General features: G+C 46.4%; 1 protein-coding gene across 1 annotated transcript in view; it reads left to right on the top strand.

Moving 5' to 3' along the window:
* The first annotated feature begins 827 nt into the window (after window positions 1–827).
* Window positions 828–27,190, top strand: part of LTB (lymphotoxin beta) — a 63,566-nt gene continuing 37,203 nt past the window's right edge. The window contains exon 1 of the mRNA XM_078641500.1: window positions 828–1,016. Within this exon, the coding sequence (XP_078497626.1) occupies window positions 864–1,016 (153 nt within the window). The 5' untranslated portion in view covers window positions 828–863. The remainder of the gene's footprint in view (window positions 1,017–27,190) is intronic.

Below are 27,190 nucleotides of genomic sequence, written 5' to 3'. Positions count from 1 at the left end.
CGTTGTGGTACGTGCCTGAGGCGACTGTGAGCTGCGGTGCCACCTTACCTTACACTTTTCCTATATGGGGAGTTAGGTCCTGGGACATGCAGTTGGATGGACCATTGTTAAATATTTTTTACACAAAAATACCATCTGCACATTTCTTTTGTGTCTCAAATTTGAGCACTACAAACCAATATCCATTAAGTTTGTAAGGTACACTTTATTCATACCAATTTTATTTCATTAGTTTTCATTATTTAGTTTTCTTTAAATCTGAGAAAAGCACTGTACATATTTACACACTAGTATACAAATCAACATATATATTCAACAATTCGACAATACATAGAGAAAATTTCATCAACAGACATCAATTTCTAAGATGTGTTCTATAATCACACCTAGTAACAAAGCTACGTCACGTTACACTAGATATTTCATCCATTACAAACTAATGTAGGAGAAAAGTGAGATAGTATTCAAAGCATAATCATTCTGGAAGACCACACATTAATTAGTTAGTCTACTAGACTTCCAAGTCAATTGCTTGTAAATGTGCACATTACACATTAATTAGTTAGTCTACTAGACTTCCAAGTCAATTGCTTGTAAATACCCTGTAAATACCCTACCTTACACAGCACGACATACCGCACACAGCCTCCTCCGTGCTGCCCACCCAGGCCCCACGCCCCACGGGCTGTGGGACACCGAGCAGGCAGGAAGCCGCCGAGGCCCTTTGAAACCGAGGCGGTGTGGCGAGGCGGGGGCGGGGGGGTCTGATCTGGGTACATGAGAATTTCCCTCCTGCACCTAAAAGCGAGGTGCAGCGCAGTGACTGGCACTGCCCAGGGACAGAGTTCAGGACACCAGCGCAGATGAGTGCCACGAAGACAGAGAGGCGCTGCGGCGCCAGCCTGGCCCTGGTGGCCTGCGCCGTGCTGGGCACCCTGGCACTCTCGGTGCCCGCCACAGCCTTTCTCATGCATTACTTCGGCCAGGAGGGCGAGCAGGGCAATGCCACGGAGCAGGTGAGTGGGGCAGATAGGCCCGGGGGTAGAAACTAGTGGGTCAGGAGAGAGGAGCGCCTGTACCGCTCCTGCTCAATAGGCACAAGATCACACAGTACATGCAAGGGTCAGAGATGTCGAGAAGTGCCTATGGAAGTAGGGAGCGCAAGGTGAGGGGAGCGTCGCGTACTTTCCTACTCACAGCGCACAAGATCACTCAGTGCGCAGTACCTTGGGGCATCAGCGGTTCAACTGAAGCAGTGAACGCAGGTAGATCTCTGCCCCCTCCCCCTGTTCTCCAGTTATGCACCTGCAGCCCTCGGGCTTATTTGCTAACTGGGTGCTGGGACGTACGGCACTATCCAGAGAGCGCTGGTGCAACCTGCATGCCAGCCAAAGGCGCTATATTTTTATTATAGCGCCCTTACCAACTAATTGTGTCAGCGAGCTGTGAAAGAACAAAAATGTAACTGGTAGAACAGAGCACTTTTCATACCGCTCAGTCTGTGAGCTACATCTCCTCTAGGCGCTAGAGTTTACCGCGGAAGAGAGTAGAGTGCTCTGGGATACGGCGACTCCATCTCACGTGCCCAGACTCAGGCAAGTGAACAAGAAAGAGCTCTGTGCCTTGTGACGTTTGGTTTGCTGCGCTAAGGCGCGATGCATGTATATATTCCATCCGCTCTGCTAAGCATGTAGATCGTCATGGCACGGGCGTAACACAGGCCCCCCGCAGCCCCCGCGTTGCGGGGGGGCCCTCGTGCTCCAGGGGCCCCGGACCCCTCACAAGTGCAGGAGCAAGCATTAGCAAGCCTCCTGGTTCCAGAATTAAATGGTGCGCTCAGCGCATGGCCTGCTCCTTAATTAAACAGTGCGTGCAAGCCCCCGGGTTGCGTTGTGGCTGGTGCGTGCTCCAGGCAGGGGCCCCCTCACTCAGCCAGCAAGCCTCTGACTTCATTAATTCAGTGGTGCGCACGTCCGCCAGGCCCCGGGCGGGCCTCCGAGACAGTGAGACTCTTTAATAATTATTGTACGGGTTGTGCAAATGTCTCCGCCTTCCTAGTCCCCACCTGGCTAGCCTTGTCCTTGCCCTCTTCTGCTTCCTGCCACCGAAGGAGCTGCATGCTGGGCCTCTCAGGTGAGTCGAGGCAGGAGTGGTGCGAGGGTTTGTGAAATAAAAGCTCCGCTTGTAGCATTTTGCGTTAAATCTTCATTTGTCTTGAAAAGCAAGTGAAATCCGGAGCTACACAGAATGGGTCACGTGGTTGGTCTGTTTTCACAAGGTTCCCTATTTAGGGCTCATTAAACCCTGTCCATACCTTGTCATATTGAGAGTCTCAGTCTGTGAAAGTCAAAACCAAAGTTGTCTATTACTACACTGAAAAAATAAAGTAATTGACCTTGTGCCACGCGGAGATTTGCTTTTTGTTTATTTTGTGCCTTTATTTCGTACACTAACGCTGTTAAATATTAATGTGTGGTGGGCTTGGTAATGAACTCTTGGCCACACTCCGGATGCAGGCTGAGTGTGTTAGGAGTGCACATGTGATAAAAATATCGAAGAGCGACACTTGCTAGAGTTACAAGACTTTTTTTACAGTCATAATAAAGCTGCATTTTCGGCTCTTTTTGCTATCAATAAGACCGTAAGACTCCTTTTCGCATGTTCCTCCACTGACAATGGCAAGGACAACATAATATAACATAATGTAACAATGATACATTGCCAGATTTCATCAGAAGCAAACCAAGTTTGTGGGCAAGATGTGTGTCTGCCTACATTATGATTGCCCAGCCCTGCCCCTATGGTGTAATGGACCCTAATGTAAGAAAGGGACATGGGCCTGCGCACCATTTGGGTGGTAATATTAAGCCATAAAGGCAGCAGAGAGGCCTGCCTGTCTGCACCCTGTGGCCTGGTACCATTGTAGTAGCTCAGGCGAACCATGTCTATGTTCAGTGCCACCCAGTATTCATTTGATGGAGCGGGGTGATTTTGTGGAGCAGGAACTACTGGAAATATTCACTTCCATCGTTCAATGACTTGTAGGTAGAAGGTGAGTCCTTAGCATGTAGTGCCTTGATGTTTAAATTTCTCGTGAGTTGTCTGCAACACAAGATTGGCAATGCCAGAAGGTCTGATCTGCCAGGTCAGTGTTGAGTAGTTTCTATGGTCTGGTTTGACAGCACAGCTGTCGCCAGGCAATTGTGAGTATCACTAGAAAGGGGCGTAGGCTATTCCCACATCTTGGGAGTGAGGAGTACATTATTTGATTGAGCAGAAGTTGTATGCTTCCACAAAAAAGTGCTTGCCCTCCACGCAGCTATGATCATTATGTTCATTTATCCAGTTGCCTTAGCTTGAACTTTTACGGGCACACATGTGACATTGTAATGCTATTAAAATGTATTTGATAACTAGATAATGTATGTAGTTTTTCTCTGGCAGCAGCACAGATGTGAGGAGGGAAGTCATTAACCTACACAGGTTTTTAGATCTGGTTTCACTGTGCAACTGTCACTTGATGTTTTAACCTACTCCGATATTATTCCACGTTTTTTTATTCCGCACAATTATATCACTATTCCAGTAGCGTAATAAAGGCCCCCGCAGTGCAGTACCATGGCTGTGAACTTCCGAGTAAGTGCAGAAGTGGGGCTCTCCATGCACTTTCCAGGGGGAGGCCTTAAGTTTCGTTCTGCTACTGGCTCTGTACTGTGTACACATCGTGAGTTTTTACCATATTTCTTGTTTTAGGCATCATGAAAACAAACGTCGTTTTTAATTTCAGGAGACTGCATGTCCTATGTTTACAAATTAACGATCAGCCCCAGACAGCTCAGTGGAGGAACACACACAAAGCATGGTTTACCAGTGTGTGGAGCTTATGTTCAGGTTTCTACCTTGTGACCTGTTGTGTTAATTTGAAGTGGGCGTCTTCACATCAATGTAATATTTAAGTGTTAACATAGCCTGCACTAGTTTAATTCTCTCTTGTGTAATATTTGTTAGTCATTGCTTCATCTGCCTCTTGTGATGGAAGAAAGAGCCCTTTAGGACACCCTATTTCCTGCAAATTTCACAGCGATCTTTGCTGTGGGTGTTCAACCAGCTGAGTTATCCTACTAACATGGGTTTGAATATTTTTCTCACGGGCTGTATAAGGGACCTTCTTCTTACATCTTGGTGTGGTGGTGGGCATAAAATAAGGTCTTCAGTAAATGGACCACGAAATCCGAAAAGGCAAGCACTGGCATTATCGGCTAAATAGATGACACAAGAGGAAACAAAATGAAAACAAAACTGATAGGAGCCCTTCTACAGGGGAGGATTGCGGTGCTAATATGTACAGATGCACATTTATTTAAAAAGTTCTTTCACGGGGATAGTCATATTTCTGGGACCTAGACCCAATGGGCAGTGTAGCACTTGAGACAGAACACAGGATTCTGGACATCACATGTTTGTTACAGATGCAGGGCGGACATTCACAATGCTTGAACACCAGAGCCTAAAGCCTCTGCACTACAGCACTGTACAACTGTCTGTGTCATCAGCAGAGTAACCCTACAGTTCTAACAATTGTGAAGAACGGTTGCAGGAGATGTGTGAAAGGGTTGATGAGCAATTGACCTGTTTTGTCTGGATATTTGGCTTGCCCTTTCCCCTCGTGACAAGTCACGCGCCCAATGCACCACCAGTAAAGGCGTGGAGCACTTCAAAACAGTGGGGTATCAATAACACCCACAGCCCCCTCGGTGCGGGGGGCCCTGGGATCCTGGATGCCCCCTCTGACACTGTACAGGTCGCCCTGAGAGTTCCTGACTGGGCCCGAATCGTGGGGGGCCCTTCCATACACTTTGCAGGGGGGCCCCCTCAAGTTTCGTTACGCCACTGCGTCATGGTATGTCATGTTTACACTACATCTGTTTTTTTGCAGGCTGAATACGATCTACTTGAACTGGCAGTTTCTACTTCAGATGGGATATGTTATGTTGTTACATATTTTTACCTAGTGCTGTACATGCTGGTTCTGCTGCTTCTTGGCGCTATTCTGTGGAGGCGCTTTATCTCTGTTCACAGGTGCCGACCCACAGAGGCATATAAGAGTAGGTACTGGAGAACTCCTGAAGTACTGTTCACCTACTCCACATGCATTCGTGATCTGGACTCAATCGTCCCAAATTGGTTTAAAATTGGAATATTCTTGATATATTCACTAAGAACCTGCACAAATAGAAAGGACTGTGCCCTCTCTGCACTTATACTAATAGGGAGTTGGAAGTTTTGGCTCTGATTTACAAAGAGGTGTAAGAGTACGTAAAATAACACTGCTGCAGTACTACTCCCTGTACTCATGAATGCTCCCACGTGTTCTCTTGGGCACTTTTTCGTGTCTTCAATGCAGCCTTACATTTATTCTCCATGCGACGCTGTCGTTTGGCTGTTATTTGAGGGAAGGGTGGTGAATTATCTGCATGGGGGTCTCCACCGGTGTCTATGGGTGGGTGGTATTTGAGTGTCCATGCCGCTTGGTCTATGGGTGGATGGTGGGTCCTTGATTGTCAGCACCGCTACACCTATGGGTGCGCAGTAAATGAAGAGCGCGACTGTCTCAGAGGACTGTGGGTGGGAGTTTCTTTGCCGCGCTGGGTCTATGGGTGAGTGCTGGATTGAATGACTGTCCATGTCACTGGATCTATGCCTGAGGATAAATTGTGTGAGTGTCGTCCACGCGATAGGACTGTGGGTGTATGGTGAGTCCATGAGTATGAGCACCGCTGGACTTGTGAGTGGGTGGTAGATTGAGAACCGTCTACACTAGGGGTGGGTGGAATGTTTTGTTCCACCTGCGGAATTGGTGGAATTTTTTGGTCACTCCGAGTAATTCTATAATGCGGAATGCTGGCCAAATTCCGCCATATGTGGCATGGCAGAATTTTTTTCACGCGAGGCTCCAGAAAATGCAAGCTGGTGAACACAAGTTAGAATTGAAGTTCCCTGGTGCGGTTGTTCTAACGAGGACGGTCGCGTGCGGTTGTGAGTGGTTGCGCTCAGAGGGCTGTAGTTCGAGTAGATTTGCTGCCACTCAAGGAGATTTTCTACTCGAGACGTAGCTAAATCAACTCAAATGGCCACCCCCTCGTGTACAAAGCATGGTGCCATTCATGTTGATTTTCAGCCCTGCTCGCGCTATCATCGCTAAATCGCAGCGTGAGCTGCATATTTTCTGCCCATTGGCTGAACTTTGTGGAATCTCGCTGAGGTTTTATGTAATTTCGCAGAATTCCGTGGAGTTAAAATCCACGAGTTCTGCCCACCCCTGGTCTGCGCTGCTGGTGTGTGGATGGGTGGTGGGTCTATGTGTGTTGGGCCACTGGTCTGGTTCGATGTCTGGGTGGTAGAATGAGTGTCCGCTCTGCTGGATCTATGTGTGGGTGGTAGATTGAATGAGTGTCTGTGCTGTAAGGCCCACAGGGGGGTGGTAGATCGAAAGAGCTCCGCATCGCTAAGGGAAATGTTTGGGTAGCAGTCTCAGAGTGCCCTTTTTTCCTCCAGGCATTTCCCCGGTGGGCTGGTGTCTTTGGGGGGCGTGTTTAAGGGCAGGGTGCCATTGCTGTTTCTTCTGCCAGTCTCTCTAGCTTTCCCAGGAAATCACAGTAGGCAGGTGGGACTGGGAGGTGTCGGGGGCGTCAGGTGAGAGAGGGTAAATAAAGAAAGAGAGGAGAAACAGAGAAAGAAAGAGAAATGAGAGAGCGAAGAGGTGTGGAGCAAGGCTGGGTTGAATATTTTTAGCAGAGCTGTTTTTGGTTACCAGTCCAGCCCTTTTAGGCGGTATGGGTGCGCGCATGCGTCTTTGGTGTTAGCATCAATTGATGGCACCCTGTGGCCCAGCGAGATGATCCCCTCAGATTGGCTTCTGTCGTCTTGACTTTCCAGGCCTCCTTCGACACTGGCTCCTGTCCCAGAGTGTTCCCCTAGACACGTCGTCCTACCCAGCACTCTCTCTGTCCCAATATGTGCTGTCACAGCCTCCTCTTCCACATTCTCTCTGTCCCAGTTTTTGAGCTGGGATGCCACTGCCCTAGAGACAGTGATGTCCCAGCCCTCCTCTTCTGTTCTTCACTTTGTGTAGAGGTGTGTCCTGTCCTCCTGTGCCCCTGTTCCTGCCTGTGCCCCCCTAGGGCAAGGCACCCTAGTCTGTCCCACTTTCTTCATCGTCTCAGCTCCACTACACAAGGTCTTCATGTATTCAGGCTCTGAGTGTTCGGTTTAGTTTCAGAAATGTGTAACCTTGGTCCAGAAATGGAGCATTTTTGTCCGGATGTATGCCGTTACAACGCATACTTTTACCACGCATACCATTACAACTCGGTTTTTACATCGCATACCATTACAACGCATAGCGCTTAGAGGTGCTGGATAGTGGTAAGTATAATTTTCTATTCCAACTCCAGTCCCCGTGGACACTAGGGAAGGTGTTGGATAGAAAATTAAACGTATTCCCTATCCTAGAGCGCCCCCCAGCACAATGCGTTGTAATGGTATGCGTGGTAATGCCTGCGTTGTAATGGTAGTGGTTGTAAAAATTTAATTGTAAACGTTACATACCTTTTTGTCCTGATGTCATTGGTCTCATCACTAAACCTCAGTGTGGGGAGGTGAGTTTTGTTGTGTGTGTATGCTTCAATTACTTACCGGTAATTGCATTACTCCGAGTACGCCACGCCTCAGACACACCCACATTCTAAATGTAGAAAAGCCCCTCCCACCCTCAGCAACTTCTGTTTTAGTTGGCACAAGCCCCCACCAAATATGTTTGGCCTGCTCATAACCGTGCAGGAGGGAGGGGTTGATTGAGTATGATGAACACATACTCAGTGTAATGCAAATACCTGGTAAGTGATTGAAACATTACCTCCTCGTATGTTTTCCCCCACACCTAATTACTTAATGAGGAACAGCAGAATTAACACAGACCAGGACGACTGACTGTGATGCAGCGCTCAGTTTATTTTATTTTGGAATCAAACCCTCCCCTAATACTTCATAGAAATGAGCACTTTTGCCCCCCAAACCTTCTCCAGGTCAATTTCCTGCATCACTCTAATTCTGCACAAAAGTAGAGGGCACAGCCCATGTTGCAGCCCTAGAGTGTTCCACCAAAAATACTGCCTGTGCTTCCGCAAGGGAAGCAGGCATGGCTCCGGTGGGTCTGCCCTCCACCCCAGTCCGACCCTGTCTTGTTCAGTAGGGGTGTCAAAGCCTCTCCTTACAATAAACTCTCCAAAGCAATGTCCAAACAGGGCCAATAGGAAGGATGAAACCATAAATCAAAAGCTGTAGCCTCAACTAAGGCCTTATTATGACTTTGGCGGTCTCGGAGCAGGACCACCATGCAGCTGACCCGCTCTGAGACCACCAAAGCCATAATAAACTGCCCGCCAGAGTGTGACTTTTGAAGTCTGTGGTGGGCAGTTCTTTGGCAGACCACGGCGGTACCTTTGAAAAAGACAGCACAACAGTAGCTTCAAAGGCAGTTCCTGCAGGGCATGTACTGTCAAGTCCATACTATTCAGGAACTGGGGTGCATTCAGACAGGGGAGCTCAACACGTTCACCCTGCATGCACTCCATAGTGCAGAGGCACAAGGGGGTCCTAGAGGGCTACCTTTGTTTTCTCACTGCCACACTTTCCATGGCTGTCACATCGCCATGAAAAGTGCAGCGGTGAGGAAACTCGTCAAATGCTTGTCAGGGCTGCAGCGGCCCAACAAGCATATTGCAGCCTCAAGACCTCTGCAACACCACCAGGGATCTCTGATCCCTGGCAGGTGCGGCAGTGCTAATGCTCTCCGACTGCTCACGTTGTACCGGGGTGCTCGTACTGCCGGTCCGGCGGTGCCCGCACCGCCACCGTGACTACCGCGGTCCAATGGCTCGTAGTAGTCATAATAAAGCCCCACGTCTCGAACTCCTGGGTGTGTGCAAGCCACAACTAAAACAGGACAGGGTGAGGGTGGGAGGGGCTTTTCTACATTTTTAATCTGGAGATGTCTGTGAGGTCGCTGGATCTATGTCTCATTATGTAATTAAGGATGGGGGAAATGTACAAGGAGGTAATGTGTGTGTGTGTGTCCAGGGTCCCAAATGCACAAATGTGTCTCTTCCTGTCTCATTGTACATCTGTGTGTCAGAGTGGAATGTATTTTAAGGTTCTCCCCTTACCAGCGTAATATTCCTTGACCCGACAGACCAAGGTGACAAGTACTGGTCGGTCCGAGCTTCTGTTTCCACCACACACATCGTCCTACAATGCTCACTTATGGCCAGAACCAAAGGACTGATAGGTACTGTTGGGTGCTGTGCGTGTCGGGGACCAGATTCACTAACCCCCTCATTGCCGTACACTCACAGAAACGTGCTGACCACCTTCATTTGAAGAGCCACAGAAGACTCAGTTGTTAATCTTACTTCTGGAAGATTTGAATAAAAATCATTTTTGTCTAGCCTTATGTTTATGTTTTTGTAAAGCGCACAGCTGCCCACGGGTTTCCCAGCGTTGATTGAGAGTGTTGACAACAGGGATGATTGGCTCAGCGGCTAGTGGGGGAACAGCCATGCCTTGAGCTTTTTTTTTATAAAGCTGAGCTCCTCTTCCAGCAGTCTCAGCCCCAGGCCCATAGCATTCCAGAGGTTCAGGACCAGATATGAAAATTATCTGGCTCCCCATCTTGATCTCTTAAATTTTGACGTTCTTATGAGGCGTTCTTGTGTTGATCTTATAGTCAGAACATAAGGGGAGATAAGACCTCTAATTTTCAGAGGTGCCTGCCGTTCATTCCTTAATGTGCCAGGCAAAGTGATTTAAACTTGATCCTTGCATCAATAGGCAGCCATTGAAGCAGTTTCAGGAACGCCTTCACTGATTCACGTCTTGGGATTTTGGGAAGTAGCCTGGCCGTCTATTTGTAGTGAATTACCATAATCCAGATGGGACATCACCAGGGATTGAATCACAATTCTTCTTAGGTATTCCGCGATAATCTCTCAAATCTTCCGGATCATTCGGAGTAAGTCAACACAACGATCAAGCTTTTTTGCTTGATCGTCCATCGTTAGCAGTTTACCCATCCGCATATCCAAATTCTTTGTGGGGGAGTTGGGCACAGGAGGATTTCCCATGCCGCCCGGCCAGATAATCACAGGCCTGGTACACGGGTTGTTCCCCAGAATCCTCAGCTCTATCTTGTCGCTGTTTAATTTCAAACAGCAGCTGGCCATCGATTTCCATAGGCTATTTTAATTATATTTTGATCTCTTGTGCTCCTAGGGACATAGCGCTATAGCCGTCGCTTATCCTCTCTTCATTAGAGTAGAGAAGGTTTAAGCCACTGGATAATCCGAAGAGTTCCCAGTCAGACTAGGAGCTCTCGCGAATCCCCCATGCATACCTAATAACAGCATTGATGATGAAGCATGCCATCTGGTGGGTGAGGTTCCGCATCCATTAATATGGTAATATTTGTTCTCCCTATAGCCTCCTTCATAGGCAAAAGAAGTTCCAAGACCGATGAGTAATGTTTAGGTGTGGTCTAGACACAGTTTTAGCAGTCTCTCCAACTTCATGATTTCAAAAAATATCATAAAAGTATGCAAATATACCCATATGAAGATTTTAAGCCAACCCTCTTCATATATTGATTTCTTCTAGTGTCGTTCACATTTTGCTTCAGCTCACTTGAGCAGGCAGCATGTGTCAGTGGGTCAGCCCACTTCATCTATTGGCTATCTTACCTGTGACTGACAACATTTTGCCTGATCGCATATGAACAGCTTCTTGAAAAGGAATGGAATGCTATCAGTGCATTTTTTGTTTTGCTGTTTGTTCTGCATATTGCTTTTGTTTGAATTTTTTTTAAACAATAACACTATTGTACAGTTGCCATGGCCAGACCTATTGGCTTTTTCCGATGCTTGTTTATAATAGCAATAAAAGTGCTTTCAGTCTACTATTCTTGTTTTTTAGTGATTCATATTATGGAGGCTGTGTAGTAGTCCATATTTACTTCCACTTCTCCTTTGTTAGTAGAACCAACTCTGTTTTTGGCGAACTTAAAGAGGACTGGGCGAGCAGTGAAAATGCTCTATATATAAGTGCATGAACAAGAATGAAAAAATCAAGTCAACATTCACACGAGATGTAATGACTGGGTGGAACACAGAGACAGAAACACCTTGTGCCACAGTACAGTTGAGGTAGCACAACAGGGCCCCAAGTACATGCTAGAGCGGTCTTGTGGAGTTCCCATTTATTGGCCTATCTGTAGCTTGCGGACTTCCTGCATTTCCTACTCCTCCACATGTGTGGTTTTTCTCTCTCAAGCTTGAGTTGGTTGCTGGAAACTCATTAGCCTTGCTTTACCTTTTCTTTCAAGTACTTTGCAACCATGTAGTACAGTAACTCTTGAGTATTTTGTATGTGAGTGCATACCTTGCTTAGCTGTTTCGCGTGTGTAATTTGAAACTGTGTTGCACTGGTAGCTTGTGATTATTTTTAATGCCATCGGTTATCATGTTTAGTTTTTTTTGTGTAGGTTTTGTACGAAATATGTGTTTTCATGTGGAAAAAATTATGCAGCGTTGCACACCCACTTCAGATGTTTTAGTGCAAAATCACAATATTTGCCACTATCGTAAATTCTGAAATAGACATCTCAGGAGACTTAGTATCATGGCTGGAATTGGAGAGGATCACCTCTCATCCCTAGCGCGTATCAGCCTGAAACCTTGATCCAGCATCATTTATCATCAGCACATGTTACAATCAACCTTGAGATCTTGAGGCCACCTGGAGGAATGGGCTGGAGCCATCATCCCAGCCTTCCTCAGGAACAGTGACAGAACCACCACATTATCACTGCTACAGGCTCCACCACAAACGTCTACAGTGGAAGCTCCACACATCTCTTCCACTGTGGCTACTCTCCATCCATATACGGCCACAGGCAGACGTGACCACTCGGAATCATCTGCAATTGCCTATGTGTGGTGATGATAAGTAGAACAACTGAAAGCATCAGAAAGAAAAACTGTGCACAAAAGCATGTCTTCTGGATGAAGGAGAATTCGACAAGCCGGTGACAGGACCTACAAGAGATGCAACCAGGCCCTTCCAATGAGCATCTAAAATAAACACCTTCTAGAGGAAGAAGAGGCAGCAGAAGCAATCAGACCCTTCAAACAACCATCTGATCTACACACCTTCTGGGTAAGGAGAGTTACTCAAACCTTGTGATGAGGCCCACAAGAGATGCAGTCAGACCATTTGAATGAACATCTGAACTGAACAGCTGGAAGAAGGAGACCTTCTCAAAACTAGTAACAGAGCCTATAAGAGACACAACAACACCCTTCAAATGGCCATCTCAACTAATCCTCTGGATGAAGAAGACTTACCCAAGACTGATGACAGAGACTACAAGAGATGCAATCAGACCCTTTGAATGATCATCTGTACTAAACACTTTCTGGATGAAGGGGGGTTACCAAAGCCAGGTGATGGGGCCTACTAGAGATGCAATGAGACCTTTCAGACGAACATCTGAGCTACCTTCTGGATAAAGGAAAGACAAGAGGGGCAATGAGATCTGACCATCTGAGCTAACTTCTGGATGAAGGAGAGATAAGAGGGGGAATGAGACCTTTCGGATGACCATCTGAGCTACCTTCTGGATGAAGGAGAGCCAAGAGGGGCAATTGGAACTTTCATACAACCATCTGAGCTACCTTCTGGATAAAGGAAAGACAAGAGGGGCAATGAGATCTGACCATCTGAGCTAACTTCTGGATGAAGGAGAGCCAAGAGGGGCAATGGGACCTTTCATACAACCATCTGAGCGACCTTCTGGATGAAGGAGAGCCAAGAGGGGCAATTGGAACTTTCATACAACCATCTGAGCTACCTTCTGGATGAAGGAGAGCCAAGAGGGGCAATGGGACCTTTCATACAACCATCTGAGCTACCTTCTGGATGAAGGAGAGACAAGAGGTGCAAGGCGACCTTTCAGACGACCATCTGTGCTAATCTTCTGGATGAAGGAGAGACAAGAGGGGCAATGAGACCTTTTGGACGACCATGTGCGCTACCTTCTGGATGAAGGAGAGCCAAGAGGGGCAATGGGACTTTCATACAACCATCTGAGCGACCTTCTGGATGAAGGAGAGACAAGAGGTGCAAGGAGACCTTTCAGATGAGCATCTGAGCTAAACATCTTCTGTACGAAGGAGCATTGCTCAAGCCTGTTGTTGGGGCCTACAAGAGTTGGAATCAGACTCTTCCAATGGCCATCTGAGCTGAATTGGAGTAATGTAAAAACTATCAGCAATTACTTCAATTCCGAACCGCTCCTTTAGTCATCAGACATTAGTGGTTGTAAAGCGCACCACATACAAGCATTGCACTATTCGGTCTGCACTACTGTAGTATGGTCTACACCGCAGTACTGAAGAAGGACTTAGAGGAACCGCTCCAGATCAGATCCAGAACAAAGCACTGCACTTCTTCCTGACTAAAACATAAAGGAAAACACAAAGAGATGATTGACAGAGCATTGAAACTTATCAAACACTCACCCCCAGTCCCAGATCTGGGTGGAATCCATCATCGTTCTTTAGCTCACTGCGTCACCCCAGTTCAGACATGGCTATATGCAAATCAGCCGTGACCCTGTGCCTCATGGGAACAGTCCAGCCTGAACTGCCAAGCCATGTCTTCCCTGGACTGGAAACAAACATCCTGGGACCAGTTTCGGGGTAACGCCCATCATCAACCAGGCTAGCTTGAATCCAGTGAAAACGTGAGCAAGGGACCCACATCTGGGCATACCCTGCCAACTTAGGGCGAACAAAGCAAACACAAAGAGATGATGGACAGAGCGTTGAAACTTTTGAAACACTCAACCCCAGTCACAGATCTGGGTTGAATCCATCATCATTCTTTAGCTCAGTTCGCCATCCCAGTTTAGACATGGCTATATGCAAATCAGTCTTGACCCTGTGCCTCATGGGAATTCTCCAGGCCGAACTGCCAAACCCTGAGTGGGACTGGTATGCCCTTACGTGGCTCCCCTGCTCTCCATGCCACTGGATTCAAGCTATCCTGGTGATCAGGGGTGAAACCCCAAGACCAGCCCTAGCATGCTTATTTCCAGTCCAGGGAGGACCTGGCCTGGCAGTTTGGGCTGAACTGTTCCCATTCGGCGCAGGGTCAAGACTGATTTGCACATGGCTGGGTTCAAACTGGAATGGCATGGTGAGCAAAAAACGATGGTTTAGGCCCAGATCTCATTACTGGGGTAAATGTATGACATTTTTCTGCATTCTGTCCATCAATTGTTCTTTTTACATTTGTCACCCTGAGTGGGACGGGTAAGCCCAGATATGGGTCTCGTACTTTCCATGCCACTGTAGTCAAGCTATCCTGGCTGATGAGGGGATGAAACCCTGAAACCGGTCCTAGGATGCTTGTTTCCTATCCAGTGAGGACCTGGCCTGGCAGTTAGGGCTGGACTGTCCCATTGGGTGCAGGGTCAAGACTGATTTGCATATAGCTGGGTTCAAACTGGAATGGCATGATGAGCAAAAAAACAATGGATTTAGGCACGGAGCTCTGTACTGGGGTGAATGGATTACATTGTTCTGCATTTTGTCCATCAAATGTTCTTTTTGCATTTGTCACCCCGAGTGGAACAGGGATGAAAGCCCGACACCAGTCCTAGGATGCTTGTTTCCAGTCCAGGGAGGACCTGGCCTGGCAGTTCGGGCTGCACTGTTCCCATTGGGCGCAGGGTCAAGACTGATTTGCATATGGCTGGGTTCAAACTGGATTGGCATGGTGAGCAACAACCGATGGATTTAGGCCCAGATCTCTGTCCTGGGGTGAATGTATGACATTTTCCTGCATTCTGTCCATCAATTGTTCTTTTTTCAACATAAAGGCACCACATCTCACCAAGTCCAACAGCGCTCTAGTAGTGGATCAAAGCACTACATTTAAGGCGCTATGTTCAGTGCATGAGGCCAATGGAAGCTATAGATCAGGGAATTTCGAAGGTGGCAGCTGAAAGGGGTAACAGTATTGGGCGATCTCTATAACTCTCAAGGTATACTAGATTTTCTTACTTTAAAACACTTATTTGGATTATCCGAAACTCATAGGTTTAAATATATACAAATTTATGATTTTTTAATGCATAAAAACAGAATTAATACTGTGTTGAGCGGGGGCATCTGGGACTACCTAAATTCTAAGAAAGAAAAATCTATCATTAGCTCGACATATAAATTTTTTATAAGCTTAAAACCTGACGATAACGATGTACTTGCTAACAAATGGAATTTAAAACTTGGAACAAATCTTACAGGTAAACAAATAAGTCTATCTTACACTAATATTCATAATTACGTACGATCATCAAGCTTACGACTACAACAATATAGAACCATTTATATGCTATATTACACACCAGAAAAGTTTTCAAAATGGTCTTTAAATAATACCTTGGGAGAAAAAACTAAATGCCCGAAATGTGCTGAATATGGGGCAGACCTTGTACATATGCTGTTTTCATGTCCAATGCTTAGGAAATTCTGGGAAGAAGTGGAAAAAACTTTAGTTGCAAAAAACATTCTTAGCTCCCCAATAACGGCTCCTATGGTAATACTTGGCCCACACTTGACTAACCAATCGCATCATATACTGTTATCAATACTAATTTCATGTGCTAAATTAATCTTAGCCAGGGCATGGATTAGCCCCAACACACCTAATGCTACGGAGTGGTGGTACCTGGTCAACGAAATAACAATTATGGAGTGTACCTTAGCAGGTATTCGCTCGCTATATAAATTTGAGAAATTATGGGGGGACTTAGAATGAATTGATTGTTTCAAAGGCTACTTTTAATTGCTTAGATGATCACGCTGTAATAGTCTAGCATCTTTATTAATTTTAGCTAATTGAATGCTGACTTATATATGTTTGTTTATGTATATGATTTATTTGATGAAATGAAATTATTCTGAATGTATTATTGTCCCGTACCAGGTGAAAATAAAATAAAACTTATAAAAAAAAAAAAAAAAGGAAGCTATAGATCAACATATATATATATGGAAACTGGTCATTAAAGCTTCATTCAGTGCTAATCAAGACCAAAATCAGGAGGGAGAGACATGGAGGTAAGACATTGAGAGTGCCGTGTACACAGCTTCAGTTACTCTAGACTTGGGTACCTTCACAGACTAGTGTCCGTCAAGTGTTCAAGATCACCCCCCTCTCCACAAACCCAGGAAGCAGTCAAACTGGGGCGCAGTGAATGTTGCAACATTTCCTCTGCTGACAATGTTATATAATGAGGAACAAGAGACCTGAGCTCGAATTATATAATTTATAAGTCGAACACATTGTGTGATCTTGGACAAATCATAGTAAATGCCTGTACCTTAGTTCTCTTAACTGTAGAAAATGAAGAGTGCCTAAACCACAATTCTGCTCCTAGCAGTATGCGCTGTACTAGCAATATCAATGGTCCTCAAGAAATAAAGGGCCATATTATCAAGAAAGGGCGATACATTATCGCCGCTTTTATCGGCAGGAAACTGCCGAACAAGCGGCGATAATGGGCTTGATTATATGCCCTTGTAAATTCCCATAGAAGCCCAGGTTAACACCAGAACCTGGGCTTCTATGGGAATTCACAAGGGCATATTATCAAGCCCATTATCGCCGCTTTATCGGCAGTTTCATCCCGTTAAAAGCGGCGATAATGTATCGCCCTTTCTTGATAATATGGCCCAAAGTTCCCCATCGCTGGAGAGGAGCCAGGAGCCCGGATGCTCATTTCTGTCGTGGACCAGCAGCCGTGCAAATGGAGGACGCTTTCTGCACCTAGATGCTCACTTGACTGTGTCCCCACGCGCCACTGCATCCTACTCATCTGCATCTATACACAGAGAGCAGTGCCAGTGCTGTCAAGGAAGTCTCCAAACCACAAACCTCATTAGTGTACGCCCTAGCCCCCTCCACACCTGCACATCCGGAGGGTTTGCACGAACTAGGTGCAAGGGCTCTGCGTCCGGCAGACATATTGTAACAACTTCATATTTTGTTCAAAATCTTCAGATCTGATAATACTTTCAAATTCAACAAAAGTGCAGCAGTGCAAGCTTCACCCTCACACACAGCACAGGAGCAACAGTGCAAACGCACGCTTCCCTCACACAGACAACAGGCACAGCAACAGTGCACAGAGACAACAGGGTCACGACCAGTGCCCGGTGCACGCAGATGCACGAGCCACCCAGCACCCCAAAATTCACGACTCTTACAACCACCCTCCTCAAGCAAGATCTGCAGCAGAAAGGAGGCCTATCTAACCCTGGATGACTCTCTGGGGGTTGTAATTAATGTATTATTTAATGCAGAGACCTTTTAATTTTGGTAGGAAAACATGTTATTGAACATGCAACAAGTGAATAACTGAGTCCATTCAATGCACGTTTCTGGCACATTCTTCTTCTCTGCAAAGGTGTCATAAAGTAGTGATAATCAACAATATGCACAATGCATCATTCATAATTGTACAATATGCGCATGACGGTTTAGTTTATAAATGTTCAACAAGTGACTGCGAGAACAGTCAGGTGTCCAACGGTTATTGTTTAGTCTGGGGGTTAATCCGGGGACGTCATAAGCATTATGACCGTCCCCTTTCAGATTCTACTATTTCCATCATTTTTCTTTCCTAATTCTTCTATTTTCATCACTGGTCTATTCACACTCTTTGATCTCTTTTTATACAAAGTGTGAAGTTTTTCAGACATTCACCAAAATGTTAGTATCTTGTCCACTTAGTGCCTAGACTGGCTAGCATTGTGTCCACTTAGTGCCTAGACTGGCTAGCATCGTGTCCACTTAGTGCCTAGACTGGCTAGTATCATGGCCACTTAGTGCCTTGACTGGCTAGTATCATGGCCACTTAGTGCCTAAACTGGCTAGTATCATGGCCACTTGGTGCCTAGACTGGCTAGCATCATGGCCACTTAGTGCCTAAACTGGCTAGTATCATGGCCACTCAGTGCCTAGACTGGCTAGCATCATGGCCACTTAGTGCCTAAACTGGCTAGTATCATGGCCACTTGGTGCCTAGACAGGCTAGCATCATGGCCACTTAGTGCCTAGACTGGCTAGTATCATGGCCACTTAGTGCCTAGACTGGCTAGCATCATGGCCACTTAGTGCCTAGACTGGCTAGTATTATGGCCACTTGGTGCCTAGACTGGCTAGCATCATGGCCACTTAGTGCCTAAACTGGCTAGTATCATGGCCACTTAGTGCCTAGACTGGCTAGTATCATGGCCACTTAGTGCCTAGACTGGCTAGTATCATAGCCACTTGGTGCCTAGACTGGCTAGCATTATGGCCACTTAGTGCCTAGACTGGCTAGCATCATGGCCACTTAGTGCCTAGACTGGCTAGCATCATGGCCACTTAGTGCCTAGACTGGCTAGCATCATGGCCACTTAGTGCCTAAACTGGCTAGTATCATGGCCACTTGGTGCCTAGACTGGCTAGCATCATGGACACTTAGTGCCTAAACTGGCTAGTATCATGGCCACTTAGTGCCTAGACTGGCTAGTATCATAGCCACTTGGTGCCTAGACTGGCTAGCATCATGGCCACTTAGTGCCTAGACTGGCTAGCATCATGGCCACTTAGTGCCTAGACTGGCTAGCATCATGGCCACTTAGTGCCTAAACCGGCTAGTATCATGGCCACTCAGTGCCTAGACTGGCTAGCATCATGTCCACTTAGTGCCTAGACTGGCTAGCATCATGGCCACTTAGTGCCTAAACTGGCTAGTATCATGGCCACTTAGGGCCAGATGTAGGTAGCCAAATACCGGTCGGTAACGGCCGAATTCGGCCGTTACCGACCGGTATTTGGCTTTTGAGATGTAGGGGGCAGGAAACAGGCCATTTCGGTAATTTTACCGATTCGGTAAATATACCGGTCGGTAAATTTACCGACCGGTATTTTTACAGAATCGGTAAAATTGAGATGTAGGTGGGACTCTTCTGAGTCCCACAAGCCCTACAAATTCGGTATTTTACCATCAAATTCAATTTGATGGTAAAATACCGATTCAGGTGTGCATGCACATGTGTGCATGCACACCTGTGCCATATGACAGGCAGACCTGCCCTTAGGGCAGGTATGCCTGCCACATGGCCCCCGAACCTTTTTTGGGGGTGCTAGAGGGTGTCAAAGTGACACCCCCTGCACCCTTGTCAAAATCGGTATTTACCGATTCAGTAAATACCGACCAGTAATGCCCCATTCATTCCTATGGGCTTCAAAGCCCATAGGAATGAATGGGGCATTACCGGTCGGTATTTACCGAATCGGTAAATACCGACTTTTAAAGATTCGGTAAATCCACATCTGGATTTACCTACATCTCGGTACTTCTATTTTACCGATTCATAAATACCGAATCGGTAAAATTCGGTATTTATGAGTCGGTAAAATAGAATTACCTACATCTGGCCCTTAGTGCCTAGACTGGCTAGCATTATGGCCACTTAGTGCCTAGACTGGCTAGCATCATGTCCACTTAGTGCCTAAACTGGCTAGTATCATGTCCACTTAGTGCCTAGACTGGCTAGTATCATGGCCACTTAGTGCCTTGACTGACTAGTATCATGGCCACTTAGTGCCTAAACTGGCTAGTATCATGGCCACTTGGTGCCTAGACTGGCTAGCATCATGGCCACTTAGTGCCTAAACTGGCTAGTATCATGACCACTCAGTGCCTAGACTGGCTAGCATCATGGCCACTTAGTGCCTAAACTGGCTAGTATCATGGCCACTTGGTGCCTAGACAGGCTAGCATCATGGCCACTTAGTGCCTAGACTGGCTAGTATTATGGCCACTTGGTGCCTAGACTGGCTAGTATCATGGCCACTTAGTGCCTAGACTGGCTAGCATCATGGCCACTTAGTGCCTAGACTGGCTAGTATTATGGCCACTTGGTGCCTAGACTGGCTAGCATCATGGCCACTTAGTGCCTAAACTGGCTAGTATCATGGCCACTTAGTGCCTAGACTGGCTAGTATCATGGCCACTTAGTGCCTAGATTGGCTAGTATCATAGCCACTTGGTGCCTAGACTGGCTAGCATCATGGCCACTTAGTGCCTAGACTGGCTAGCATCATGGACACTTAGTGCCTAGACTGGCTAGCATCATGGCCCCTTAGTGCCTAAACTGGCTAGTATCATGGCCACTTAGTGCCTAGACTGGCTGTTATCATGGCCCCTTAGTGCCTTGACTGGCTAGTATCATGGCCACTCAGTGCCTAGACTGGCTAGCATCATGGCCACTTAGTGCCCAGACTGGCTAGCATAATGGCCACTTAGTGCCTAGACTGGCTAGCAATTCAATTCAATTCAAAAGTGCTTTATTCGAGTATTACTCATAAAAGCAAACAAACAAACACATAATAAAAATACAATTAAATTACAGTTTCGAATATGACTTAAGCACAAGCATTTTTAAAAAACAATTAAAAAGAATTCATTTCATCCAATATATATAGACCAAAAGTGCAAGGTTCGAATAATAAAAACAGATTAAAACAGATAAGACACCTGTCATGGGGAACAGAGAGTAGATAATCTAGCAATCTCTGTTCAACTAAGCAGAGAGTAGTTACCCTACTAGCAATCTCTGCCTAATTACCCACGACCACCCCAGAAACTTTGCGGTCGCTATAGTAATCCAATTTAAGGAGGTAGTTTTTATTATGCGTAAGGCTACCATACTGCTTTTAGTACCCAGATTTCTAGACATAGGAGCCAACCAAACACGTCTAGGAACAGAATATGCATAACAAGAAAAAAAAAAATGACCCAACGTTTCCTTTCCTTCCCCACACACTGGGCATAAAGCTGGGCATCCCTCTCTCCATTTTGCAGTTAGATTACATAGAGGTAGAGAGCCAGCCCTCATTTGAAAAAACAGTTTCCTATCCATGGGTTTCGTTATTAAATCCCAATAGTTTTCGTACATGGGAAAGAGCTTTGCTTCAAGAAAAATAACCGTCATAGACCCATGGTTGTTGCTAAGAAGACTCCTGTTTTCTACCTGTTCCCAGAAAAGATTTTTTATAAATTTCTTAGAAGGGAAGGACGACCCAGTTGGGTCGGACCACAGTTCAGCTAACCCTAGTTCGCTTAATGCTGCTTTTAAAGATCTGAACCATCTAATTTTGTGAAATCGGTCTGCTTTGATGACATCAGCAAACCCAGCTGCATATTGTGACAACTCAGGGGTGGTCCAGATTCTACGCCAATATAATATTGGACGTAGTTTGCACATTACCGATATTTCTCTCCTACCGAGATCATATCTTAGAGGCAAAAGGGGACTGCTCTGTGGGGTACCTGTTAGTTTACGAAGGAAATTATTTTCTGAGACCTGTAGGTCCAGAAGATTTTCTTGTCCCCACATCTCAGCCCCGTACAAGGCTGACCCTATGGCCTTAGCCTCATATATGATCAAAGGAGGTTTGATTGGTTTTGTCAGAGATTTAAAATGCTCCTTAATGATGGTACCAGCCAGTTGTTTATGTCTTAAAACTGCGATGTTTATATGTTGGTTCCATCTGTTGTCATTTGAAATATGGATACCCAGGTAGGTAAAAGAGTTTACTACTTCGAGGCAACGCCCACTCATGGTTATTTTAGATTTAAAATTTCTACATGGATTAAAAGCCATGAGTTTTGTTTTATCGGCGTTGACCTCCAGGCCATGGTCGATACAAAATTTATCAAAAATTACCAAAGCCTTTTGGAGACCGCTAGGGGATTTTGATAAAATTAGGGTGTCGTCTGCAAACATTAAAATAGGAACTTTTGCACCTGCAAGGGAAGGAGCATCCACTGACTGGGATTGCATACGGGCAACGACTCCGTTAATAAAAAGAGTGAAAAGTGTTGGTGCCATTGAGCAACCCTGTCGAACTCCTCTGGCGACTAAAAAATCAATAGTGTCGTTGCCGTAGCCACCCCATTGGATTTTAGCATAAGTGCCCTCATGGAGTCTCATAATCAAGGTTAAAATAGTCTTTGGGACCCCTAAAGCTGCGAGGACCTCCCACAATTTTGCCCTTGGCACCAGGTCGAATGCAGCCCGCAGGTCAACAAACGCTGCATACAGGCTGCAACCTCCCAGAACCACGGTCCTCCATTGTATCAATTGAAAACGGAAGACCTGGTCCACAGTGCTGGTCGCCCTGCGGAACCCAGCCTGGAAAGGGGATAAAACATTCTGCTCCTCAGCCCAATCTAACAAGTTGTTAATAATTACACGCCCAACAACTTTTTGAACCGTGTCAATTAAGCTAATTGGGCGGTAATTGCAAGGTTGGGCACGGTCTCCCTTTTTATATACTGGGATAATAACAGCACCACGCCATGATACCGGGATTTCTGCTCCCTTGGCAATATGATTCAATAAAAGGCAGATGTATTTACTCCACCTGTCGGTGTCATTTAGAAAGACATCCGCAGGGACTCCGTCTATACCCGGAGCTCTGCCAGGGTGAACTGATTTCAGGGCAGACAGTACTTCACTCTGCACAAAGATATCATCGTCTGCATACAGGTAATTTAGACTTAAACTGTTAAAAAGTTGGTCCCTGGAGGAGTACTGCTCACTGAAAAATTTAACCCACGCATCATGGGAGACGTTGTTATTGGGAGTTTCTGGAGGCCTATCATGACCCCATTTGACAATGTGCCAAAAGAGTCTAGAATGTTTACGGTCGCTTGCACCCTTTAGCTTCTGCCAGTGATCTTCGTCCCAGTCTCTTTTAGCCCTTACAATACAATTTTTTTAGTGCTTCCTAGCTGAACGAATCCCATCCAAATTTTTACTTTTAATTGCAGCTCCTAAGTTTAGTCTTGCCGTCCTACAGGCTGGGTTATACCATTTTGCTGATTTGTATGGGCAGACCCTCTTATTCGCAGGTTTCAAAAAGAAGCCCTTGACTTCCGTAAAGAGAGTAGTATGTGCATTTATAATATCCTCATTGCCCTGGGAACACCCGTCTACATTCTCCAATGCCATGATGGCCTTGTCAGCCGCTGCACTTATTTTTACAAGGGTCTGTTGATCTGCCTTGACACCTGCCCACCTTAACCTACGCATATTGTTGGATGGAAGGATCGTTGGGGGCACAAGTTCATCTGGGAGGTTGAGGGTAATTTCGTTAGATGTCCACCATTTGTGTGAAACACTTAAAGGATCGTGATCGCTTTCTGGCCTGGCTATTACTACCATGTCATTGAGAGATGACCATAATGACATACTACAAATGACATAGTCAATACGACTTTTGTTACGCCCATTATTAAAAGTCGTAGCAGGAACACGGTCTGATTTAGTTCGACCGTTCAGGGCTCGAAGCCCGTGCTCCAGACACATTGCGTTCAAACCTAATATGTCAGATGTCCAACGAGTTATTGGCGGAGATTCTAGTATGGGGATATTCCAGAGCTTATCTTCCTCTGCTCCAAGAGGAGAGTCGCCAGTGATGAGGGGTTCGAATGTGCGATTTAAATCGCCTGCAACTAGAATGTTTTTACCTGCAGAGTGAGTCTCAAGAAAATTAAAAAGACTCAAGAGAACCTCTGATTTGCCTTTACTACCACCTCTAGCGTAGATATTATAAATATCTATGGTGATGGATAAATCACTGGTCAATCTAATAAGCTGAATGTCTTTATGGTCAAGCTCCACACATTTTACTATTGTTTTTAAAGTCTGCCTGATCCATATAGTAAGACCCCCCATTGGCCGACCTTTAGGGCCCTTAGTGGCAGGAACATAAAAATTTATATACCCCAGGGCGAAGATAGGTTCACATGCCCAAGTCTCTTGAAAGATACATAGATCATATTTGTTAATGAATCCAAACCAGTCAGCACAATCCATCCTCGAACATAGTCCAGCCACGTTCCAGGACAGAAGCTTCCCTGAGTTAGATGTCATAAGAGAGCAAGGGTTTATAGTAGTCTCGTGACTCTTGCTACCACCAGAGTTCTGCACACTATTGTTTTCATTGGGGGGGGCTACTAAATCCACACCGGAATTCCCCCGAGTACAATCTTTAACAACATTACCAACCCTATCAATGATACCTCCATCACAATCAGACAAAATCAAACAATTACTGCTAGGTGGTTGTCAATCGCAAGCATTTAAATTTGATAATGCAGAGAAGCGGTTTTCCAACCCCAATCCCCAATCCACTGAAGCAACATCCTTCCTCCCCCTCTTTGTCACAATGTTCCATTTGGTTCTTAAAATACTAGGATTTGGCCCGCTTCCCTTTCTTGGGTAAAAGAAGTCCAAAGTCAATGGGACAATTGAGGTTGATCTCCGTTGTGGTGGGAAAATGTTGGGCAAGATGTTAGGTAAAACCCCTGGGTCGGAAAAATGTAGAACAACACACTCCCCCTTAAACTTTTTCGCTCTGTCCCCAATCCACTGTACCCTTCTCGCTTTAACAAGCTCTTCTGAAAGTTGTTGCTTACCCCAGGGGGAAATAACCATATTATTGGTCAACCACGATAAGGATTTATTAATTAAGGAAGATGTTGTTTCCCTCTCATCCTGGGCCAATGGTGGAACGTTGGCAAGAACAAGTACTAGTGGAGAGGCTTCGACTACAAGCTCGAAAGAACCTTTTACCACAGCTTGGTCATCAGTATCGAGAACTGGGATAAATACGTTAGAAGCGTCACCAGCCGGAACACTCCTGGGTGCCAGTTGAGGATTTGGGACAGAAGTAGAGATTAATCCACTGCTATCAGTTGTATCTGGTTTACTTAGGATGGCCTCAATCTTAGTAGAAACATTTTCTGGGATTTTATCTATCTCACCCACAGTATCTTTTAATAGACCTTCTAGTCGGCTAACCTCAGATGTTAACTTATCTATTTTGCTGACGAGAGGTTTAACCGTACCTTTGATTTTATTATCAATCAGAGCCAGCAGTCTGTTGAATTGGGCATTAGAAAGTGTAAGAGAAGCCTCGTTGGTCAAATCAAGCTCCTCTTCCTCAGAGTGTTTCCTAGGGGGGTTTGCTACTCTGTTCTTAGCTGACCTTAAGCCCTCCCGTTTCCCTGCAACTACAGTGGGAGCTGAAGGGGAAATCAAGAGTTCGCTACTATTAGTTATCTCTACCAGTGCCTCATTGATACTGCGGTCTACAATTCCAGCTACAATACCACTAGGCTGAATAATACTGGTATCAGGAGCAGGAGCAGGCATTTCGCCATTAGAGCAGGTGTTAATCTGAAGACCAAAAGGATCATCTAGATCAATATCAGTGAGAGAGGATTGGGTAGTTAGATCTATTCCAAGGGAGGATCTCCTATCACTATTGATTCTTTCAACAACCTGTACAAGATAATTCTCAATAGAGTTGCTAGGAGTAACTATCTTTTTAGCCGGCATGATTATATATGCGCACAACTTCTACCATATACACGTGTAAGAATCAACAGATTTGCTAGATGAAATAACACAGCGTTTACAAACACCATCAATAAAGGGACCTGGCCCAACCCAACCTTGTCCAACCTCGGACGGCCTCAGACGGCCCGCCCTTTGTCCGGGCTTCGTCCGGGCGTCCCGCGCGCGTCCTCGCGGGACGAGGGACCTGCCAACGCTTTATGCGCCGCCTGGCGCGCTGTTCCTCGTCGTAGGCGCCTCCCCCTGGAGGCTGCTGGGAGATGTAGTTGACCGGCGGAGCCAAGCCCGGCCGGTCGTCAGGAAGTGCGGTTTGGCGGAGCAAAGCCCGGCCGCTGTGCCAGCAAGTTCAGGCAGGTAGAGATCCTCGCAATTCGGGCAGCAGAAATGGATGTCAGACAAGGGACTCGGCCCCTGCCAACGCTTTATGCGCCGCCTGGCGCGCTGTTCCTCGTCGTAGGCGCCTCCCCCTGGAGGCTGCTGGGAGATGTAGTTGACCGGCGGAGCCAAGCCCGGCCGGTCGTCAGGAAGTGCGGTTTGGCGGAGCAAAGCCCGGCCGCTGTGCCAGCAAGTTCAGGCAGGTAGAGATCCTCGCAATTCGGGCAGCAGAAATGGATGTCAGACAAGGGACTCGGCCCCTGCCAACGCTTTATGCGCCACCTGGCGCGCTGTTCCTCGTCGTAGGCGCCTCCCCCTGGAGGCTGCTGGGAGATGTAGTTGACCGGCGGAGCCAAGCCCGGCCGGTCGTCAGGAAGTGCGGTTTGGCGGAGCAAAGCCCGGCCGCTGTGCCAGCAAGTTCAGGCAGGTAGAGATCCTCGCAATTCGGGCAGCAGAAATGGATGTCAGACTGGCTAGCATCATGGCCACTTAGTGCCTAAACTGGCTAGTATCATGGCCACTTAGTGCCTAGACTGACTAGTATCATGGCCACTTAGTGCCTTGACTGGCTAGTATCATGGCCACTTAGTGCCTAGACTGGCTAGTATCATGGCCACTTAGTGCCTAGACTGGCTAGTATCATAGCCACTTGGTGCCTAGACTGGCTAGCATCATGGCGACTTAGTGCCTAAACTGACTAGTATCATGGCCACTTAGTGCCTAGACTGGCTAGTATCATGGCCACTTAGTGCCTTGACTGGCTAGTATCATGGCCACTTAGTGCCTAGACTGGCTAGTATCATGGCCACTTAGTGCCTTGACTGGCTAGTATCATGGCCACTTAGTGCCTAGACTGGCTAGTATCTTGTCCACTTCCTGTACATGCTGACAGGATATTGTTTTTAGGTGTGACTGCATATGATGAACATGTGAATCGAGCTGACGCATTTGTCTTATTCGTGCTTAGGTTTCTCCTGGCCCCATCATTGCTTTTCAAACTTTAATATGTCATCCACAATCACATACTCTAAAATCCCAGGCATCCATCCTTAGGTAGGAGAGGACTTTGCCCTAGGACCATCAAGCCAAAGGTCGCACATGGTGTGTAGGATCAGCCAGCCTCAGTCAGCGGGGAAGCCGGGGGCAGTTCAGAAAAGTGGCCTTTAGCTGTGTTCCATTTCCTGGCAAAGCTGTGATGGAGCATAGCTGAA

This window comes from Lissotriton helveticus, chromosome 5_1 (genome assembly GCF_964261635.1).
Source record: "Lissotriton helveticus chromosome 5_1, aLisHel1.1, whole genome shotgun sequence".
NCBI lineage: Eukaryota > Metazoa > Chordata > Amphibia > Caudata > Salamandridae > Lissotriton > Lissotriton helveticus.
Note: the sequence above shows the minus strand (reverse complement) of the source record. Positions and strands in the feature narration are given on the sequence as shown.